This window comes from Ciconia boyciana, chromosome 9, assembly GCF_034638445.1.
Source record: "Ciconia boyciana chromosome 9, ASM3463844v1, whole genome shotgun sequence".
NCBI classification, from domain to species: Eukaryota; Metazoa; Chordata; class Aves; order Ciconiiformes; family Ciconiidae; genus Ciconia; species Ciconia boyciana.
The window spans coordinates 39,364,878-39,373,155 of NC_132942.1; the positions used below are offsets into that span (position 1 = coordinate 39,364,878).

Sequence of the window (8,278 nt, forward strand, 5' to 3'; positions counted from 1 at the left end):
AATAGCAACCAATATAGAATAATTGGTGAAAAGTAATTTAGGGACACAATTCTGTAAGAAGAGGGAAACCCTTTTGATCCTTGCTACTGGAAGGGATATTTATTTTGAATCAAACTTCAACCACTTCAGAGAATCTCCAATAAATTCCAGGATTTCCACATGCCTCACTGTACTACCAGTTAAGCCGGGATCTGATTTTAACCGAGCGCAGGGTGATTCACCATCTTCATTGGTAATGTGCAAACACTCAGGCACAGACTTAGCCTAAGCTCCATACCACGCTCTGTGAAAGGCAGACTGTACGCAGCACTTAAATGTTCGCATGAAAAAGTAAATGCTTTTGTATAATCTGCATAGAACAACTTAAGCCTTAACCATACTTGCATAGCAAAGAAGGTTTTTAATGCTCTCTGCTCTCTGTAGTTCCATAATCCAAAACCATCCCATAAGAGGGAATGGTTTTAATATTCAGGCACCTTGGGAAACAAGTAGTTGCAGTCTTGGTTGAACAAGAGGACCGTTAGCAGCCATAAGCATAAAAATTACTCATTTATAAAATAGCTCATAGTCTGTTAACTCAGACATAGCATACGGAATGGCATTGCACCAGTATGGAATTTGACTAACTGGGTAGGTAAGTTGCAAATAACGCTAAAATATACAGATGTTGTATCAGCTCTTCAAACTTTTTTTCAAATTTTTAATATATTTTAATAGCTCTATCTGGATCCTATAGCCACTATTATTGTTATAAGTTTTATTGTTCCCTTTGCCTCTGCCTGCTGTTTGCATTTGCAAGCTACTTACAAGTGTCCTGGAAACAACTCCTGAACCTTTCTCCAGAGTCTTAAATTTGATACTGTGCATGTGAAAAATGCAGGGAAAGCACATTTTCTCAAATTTGCCTTGCTAAATATAATATGGTACAAATTAAAATAAATGTTGCATGTCCTGCTTTCCACATGATGTGCTGGTAATAAATTTCAATGGACGGGCAAGCGTGTTTGCTGATTTCTCCAATTCTGTCACATCTATGTTGGTTATTTATGCTGTGCTATAGACTCCTAAAAGCTTGATTTGGCTAATAAGAGTCATAAAAAATAATACAGCTGCTGCTTCTTCAGAGCTTTTGTTGGATATTCTTAAAGGAATATTGTCCACAGTGCAGAACAAGTCTTATAGGATAGTTAGGAATTGTTTATGCTGTAAGGTAACTTCATAAAAGTTATTGTGATTTTGTGGACTACATTTAGAGGTCAACCTTCTATCCAGTGGGATTCATAAGACTGTGTTTTCCAAGGTTAATTTACAATTATGCCCTAAGTTAGAAAGTCATTGTGTTTTGCAGTGCAATTTTTCTTTTGTTCTAACAGATTATTTTTTTTTTTAAGTCTGGTATTTACTAATTGAGGGAACCACTTGGCAAAATTAAGGTTGTAATATTGAGTTCACTGCAGTCAGCTTTCAAAATAAGGCTGACAGATGGTAAAGACATTTTGTGCCCAGCATCCATTAAATTTAATTGGAAGTTGAAAGCTGTATTTGCTTAATATCTTTAAAAATCTCATACCTCCTTCTCTATTAGACATTCAGTAATGATCTTAGGTGCCTGGACCCCAATTCAGGCTTTTAAATGTAGTGTGGGACCCACCTGTTCCCAAGTCAGCATATTGTTTCAAACTTCTATGCCATTATTCTTAAAATATTCAATAACACTATGTCACAGATGGTAGATCCTATTAACATAAAACTCTTTCTTGTCTCAACATATCCTGTTATGCCAGCAAAAAATAGTGTGATGAGGATATGAAACAGCCTTTATGTGTACATTTTCAGTTCCTGAAGTTTCCCACAATGAAAGTGAGGAAACTCTTGACATCTTCCAATTTTCAGTGATTTAATAGTGGTCTGCATGCTGCACATTGAACATTCAGTGCAACACACACAATTTCAATTCATCAACACTGAGTTCTCATGAGTTCTGAAACTTCATACATCAAAATAAGCTCCTCTCCAGTGCACTAGTAAGAAGAGGTTTTTGGTCCTTTCTCACGTGCTAATTGCAGCCAGCTGTTAAATGTCTAGTCTTAGTGGTATTTGTAGGACACTACTTATTTAAAACTAAAAAAAGTGGAAAAAAAAAGGAAAGAAATACTCACTTATGCAGCGAGAACCACAGTATTGCGTTAATCACAGCCACTGCCTGGATTTGGCATTCCCTCTACAGGAATGCAAAAGAAATTAATTGAAAAATATCATAGGTCAATTAGAAAAACATTTCATACTTTCAGTGAAAGTAGGGTTTCTTGATAAATACTCTGCAAAGAGAAAATCTAATGAACAACCTGTAAGGATTAACTCCCTGAGCCTGTATCTTTCTCTGTGCCTCAAAAGTAACTAACCGTTACTTTTGTACTACATTGACATTATCTATGTATTAGCTATTCAGAAACTGTCATCAAAACTCACATCTCATTTTTGCAAACACAATGCAAAAATCAAAATGCACAAAAATGTTTACCTATTAATTTTCTTTCAAACAGCTGTTTGAATGACCTTGCACATAGCATGCTTTAAATGTATTGCTGGTTTTGGAAGGAAGGAATTCAGGCTTCTCTTAGTGTGTGCCTGAAAATTATCAATAGGTTATCTTTCTTTCAGGTGAAGGAGGCCATGCAGAGAATCCATGACCGAGGAAATATAGGAAAACTAATTCTGGATGTGGAGAAAGCACCCACTCCCCTGGTGAGTGCAAAGCACTACGTACGTGGTGTACAGTCACACAAGTTAAAGCATAGTAGTAACCTTTGGAGAAATGTCCCTTACGATTTTTTTTAATGCTGTTTTCTTCTAAATCCGTAGCACCTAAATAGAACCAATAATCATCATCTATATTTTTAACCCAAAGTGAAATACAACTGTAATTCCTAGAGTCTCGGTAGTTAATTTTCTATGCTGAATGTCTATCTACCTCTCCAAATATGTGCCTGTGAGTCTTAGATCAAGGTAAAATTGCCACATCTATTTCTGCCCCTGTGATGGAAAACAAATAGACATTTCACGTAACACAAAATTCCCGTATTAATAAGTGAATTGAACAGAAAAAGACACAGTCAATATTACTTCAGTGTACAAACGTAGAAGTGCTTTCTGATTCCTATACAGAAGGCGGAGTGTACCTTTGGTAGGAATTTCTTTTACTTCTATTGTAATATAGGAAGTATAATATCGACATACTTGCTTCTAGAAATGTTCTGAAGGAAGATAGTTATGATTGAGCTCTGGTCCACTGGATTTGGAGCATTTAACATGGTGCTGAAACATTACAGAGAGCAGTAGGAAGCGAAAGTCAGGCTCCTGCCTAAACATTCCCTGATGATGTAGGAAAGAGCAGTAAAGAAGATAATGAAAAATTGACTTCAAATCAATACTGATGCATGAAGTTTGCTTTCAGACCTGAGATATCTCCTGTTTTGAAAGACCAGAAAAGAACCTGGAATTACAGTTAAGCTCTCACTTGCTCTTACTCTAAAATTGGCCCCAAATCTCAAACAAAATCACTGCAAGGAAAAGGAAGGCTTTTGGGGCCTCACACATGGAAACTGGGCATTATTTTGTAGCTAAATTGCATCTTAAAACTGTAAACAAGAATCCCTAACACAACATTAATACATTTATTCCATCTGTTCTCTTGATATTGTATATTCACCATAGCCATTGGTTAGAAGGTGAGAACAAATCTGATACACTTTCATGAACGGGTGTTAATTTAAAAATACGGGTAACTTCAGAGCATTGCTTTCTCCATTAAAATCAGGTTGTGTTTGAGCTTTTTATTTTTATTTCCAGCAGAGGCTAGTAATCAAACAGGGAAGGTATAATGTCACTGCATTTCTCTTTAAAAAGTAAATGCCCTTGCTTAGTTGATTTGAAATAGTTATAGGCTAATACAAGAATCTTCTTGTGTCCTAAGAGAGGTAATGTTGGTGTATAAGAAAATTCAGTCATAGTAATCTATGCTGTCAAACACCACCACCTGCCCAGTTAACCAGACTCTTCTTGTGCCTCCAGAGACAAGTCAAACTGACAAGGTGAAGTACAGGAGGCTCTTCCACCTTTACACAGCTTGTAATAAATATTCTCATGAAAAAACACTTAAATGCTATCTTGAACTACAAATTTCTGCAACTGCCTACTACCTGTACAGGCATCTTCAATGAAATATGGAAACGCAGTTTCTCCCCACTCTTGTACGATCCAAGATTTGCACTCTGTCATGGGTATATTCTGCCAGCATCTACATATCCACTGCTCTATACAGTGTCATTGTTTTGTGTATAAAACAGTTGCTCTCTGAGTTTTCATGACACAATGCCTCATGTGGGACCAGATCCCATCCGGTAGCTGGCGTTAAAGAATAGTGTTACCTGTTTCTGGAAGAGCAGATACAGAAGGAGTTGTAAACCAGAGGTCTCACACATTCTGTAAACTTCCTACACAGTCATACTTCCTATCTGAGAGCTTTAATACGAGTTTGCTACAAGTGCACGGATCAGAGTCTGCTTGTGCAACTGTCCTGCAAACAGCTTTCCGTTACATAATTCAGCTGTAAGCCGTGAGGGAACAGCTTACAATTGTAGCTGGAAGTGGTGTAGTGCCAACAAAACTTCTGCACAGACAGAATGTTTATTCTCATGTTGCAGCCATGTCTTCTTTCATTTTTAAAGTCGCTTTACCAAATGAATCAAACTGAAATAAGAATGAATAAAACAATGTGAAAGGTGCTGTGATGTCCTTCATCTTTCATCCTACAGATGGCCAACGACAGCACAGAGACAAGTGAGGCTGGAGAAGAGGAAGAAGACCATGAAGGGGACAATGAGAATAAAGAGCGCATGCCATTCATCCAGTAACAGCCAGAGGTAGTGGAAGCAGAAAAATTGATGAAGTAGAAGGGAACAAGACTGGGAAATCTATTCTGTGCATCAGTGAACAGTGCTGTAGTACAGTGTGTGTTGTATTTGTCTGCAGTCAGCTGAGCTATGAGCTGTTGATCATTGTTGTTTTGAACTCAAGTGCCATTCTCATCCAGTGCAGTATTATGACATTCCTGTGTAATACCCAGTTTCCCTGTAGGAGTCCCATGGATTTTTCTGTTCTGGTTTAAAAGCCTTATTAACTTACTGTGTAATTTTAGATGGCATCTTTCTCATGCAAATGCCAACATTTTGCATAAAGTTATTTGGGGGGTTTGGGCTTTTTTTGCAAGGTGGAAACAGTAACAAAAAAAATTCCCCACTTGCTATCTGGAAGATTCTAGTAACTGGAGGGAGGATTTTAAGTTTGTGGGTTTTCAGTGTTAAAATAGTTTTCCTTTTATGAACCACAGATAAAAGTTGCAAAAACGGTGTGTTTTCATTCTCCTCAGTCATGCTTTATCATTTTATAAGCAATCCTATCTTAATTTTCAAAAATACCTCATTTAGAATTGTAGAATCTGAAATTGTGCAAGAAATCATTAATTGAGAGACTTTCATTAGTATTGTATAATCACGTTAGTCATCAGCACCAGTAATTAAACACTTCATTCCGAGTGCCAACTGTCATGCTTTCCTGTTGATCTGAGCTGTCACCCCATACATTACAGGCAAAGAAAAAGCTCAGTGAGCCACTCTTTTTAGACCCCGAACTTTAATTGCCTGTAGCAATTAGCATCGTTATTGACAGATCAACATCTTCTGCTAAGGACACATTGGCTCATCGGTGTCCAAAATCCAAACAAATTTTAAATTTCATTTTTAAATGGTACTGGTAAGGATCACTCATCAATTTGTGGAAAGAAATTTGCTGACGGAGTTTACTGCTCTGAAATCACTAATGTGTTCATCAACTATCAAGCTGGAGCTGAACTCCTACAGAAGTTAACCCTGTTAAAAAAGAGTTTTAGGCCTTAATCCCATCAGAAATTATGCACAGGGATAACTTTATCTAGGTGAGTAGTTCTATTAAAAGCTCTGCTCCATATGTACAGTTATGTTTGTAATTATTTGCAGGATCAAGTATTCAAAGACCAGCTAGTATTATCTACCTCCCACTAGTGGAAACTATATATAAACATGACAAAAGTAAATATTTTTTCCATGTCTTTCACCTATCCAAGCAGCAGCTACTCAGGTCCTCAATTGTCTTGTTAAAACAATTATTTTAAAATGCCTGCAATCACCTACAGTAGAAATGCTAAAGGAATGTCAGAGACCTTGTATAATGCCATATATCTTTGAATTAATGTATTTTTTTCCAAAATAAAGTATTTCCCCAGGCATGACTATTTGTTCACCTAAATCTACAAGTATCCTGCAGTGATAGAAGTTAAAAACTAATACAGAAAAGTGGAGAGGGAGGGCTTTGCCGGCTTTTCTCAATGTGAAAGGACTTGTGGGTCTGGATGGCTTTTATGTGTGGTTTTAGAAGATTCTCTCATTTTTTCTGTTTGTTTCATCTTGCTGCCTGAGTATTAATGTCCATCTCTTTACACTGTACTCATGAAGTAGCTGTTCTAATACCAGATAATTGTGCAGAATGTTCATTCTGAAGGAGTTTCCCTTGGGTTAAACAAATTCAAAAATAATGAGAAGAAATAACTGTGGAGAAAAATGCCAAAAAAGCTTTCGAAATATTAATCGAACCGGAACTTCAGTTTTCTCTAGATGTTGATGCAGAACTTCACTATAGTTGATTTTCTTTTCAAGCTGGACTTGCCTACAATTCCAGTGCCATATCAGGCCCAAACAGGGACTTTATCCACAGAAAAATATATATATTCAGTGAGAGTTTTCCAGGTATTGGGCTTGCCAATTGGGCTTTTAAGAAAGGCCATTAAGTTTTCACGACTCATAAGCTGACAACAGTAGGAAACATGCCCAATTTTGTTTTGCAGTTAGTGTAATGACGTCCTGCAACAAATCTTAACATAACTAGGAATTTTGATTTGACGCCAAAGTGAGCAATATTGCTGGTGACCTTCGAGCTGGCAGTAAAGTGGCATTCTCAAGGCCTTAAATTAGTAGGGCAAGCAGAATAGCAAATCCGTTCTGTTATAAACCGCAGTATGGTTGGGTCTACAGTTACATTACCCTTCAAGACAAATAAAGATGGGTGATCTTGGTCATGGCCACAGACACCATAGGCACAACAGTCAAATGAAATAATGTTGGCTAGTTCTTTCTGGTTTTGTTAGCAAGGCAAAAATACTCTTCATGCTAATTCATACCAATTTTAGGGCCATTTTCTGATCAGCAGAATATCAGGTAATTGCAGTGAGTACAAAGGAGTACATCTGGATCTACCTAAGTGCAACACAGATGAATATTACCATCCACAAGCTAAACTCTACTCTGTGTTTTACTGGTATTAAGATGGCATATATGAAGGTTACTACTGAAATGAACAGAAATTTTTCAGGTATCTGTTCTGGAAGCAGGATTTGTGCTAGCAGAATTTGGCCCACAAGCCCTAAGTACCTTTTAGAATACCACAAATAGTAGTATCGCATCTGAAGTGGTAGAGGGCATGCTATACAAAATGACGATGCTGAGACTTGTTACTGACCAAGTCTTCTTGTAGTAGAAGTGAAGGTTTGTGCTTACTACTGACAGTGTTGTTTGAACAACTCTAAGACAATTGGATAGTTTCTTCAAGTGAAACAAATTATTTCTCAATTTGCCTTAAAAGAACTGTGAAAGCTTCTCTTTAACTTAAGCCTGATTGAAGTGAACTGAAACACTGTTTAATTGTATTTGTTGCTTTAGAGCTTTTGTTATATTGTGCCTACAAAGCAAATTATGTTTACATAAAAATATAAATAAAATATTGAGCATAGCATTATCCTTGGCTTACATGTTTTATTCTAATATTATGGTCACATTAGGGAACTGACTTGGAATTGGCTAAGAGGAAAATGTGAGGTCTTATTTTCCATTTTGGTCACTGAGGGATATACAAAGAAAATTTTTTTATTACACAGTACATCAAGGTTATTAAAATGGCTGAGTGTGCTACTTTACAGAACATTAACAATTGAGATATAAAATGTTGAATGCTACAGTCTAAGAAATTCAAAACATTATATAAGCACCATTCATGAAGTGTTCAGGGAAGTGTATTTTGATATGGATAGAAACTAGTTTCCAGAATTTTAGCTCTCAGGTTGCACTGGGAGATGGATTGACACACAAGTTATCCTCAGAGAGACAGTTCCTTTCAGAAATGAAGATACTCT

At 36.8% G+C, this 8,278-nt stretch overlaps 1 protein-coding gene across 1 annotated transcript in view; it reads left to right on the plus strand.

Annotated features, from left to right (window-relative positions):
• VAT1L (vesicle amine transport 1 like) overlaps window positions 1-7,869 on the plus strand; it is a 64,313-nt gene extending 56,444 nt beyond the window's left edge. Inside the window, exons 8-9 of the mRNA XM_072873194.1 lie at window positions 2,662-2,745; window positions 4,815-7,869. Coding sequence (XP_072729295.1) covers window positions 2,662-2,745; window positions 4,815-4,913 — 183 coding nt within the window. The 3' untranslated portion in view covers window positions 4,914-7,869. The remainder of the gene's footprint in view (window positions 1-2,661; window positions 2,746-4,814) is intronic.
• Window positions 7,870-8,278: the final 409 nt, after the last annotated feature.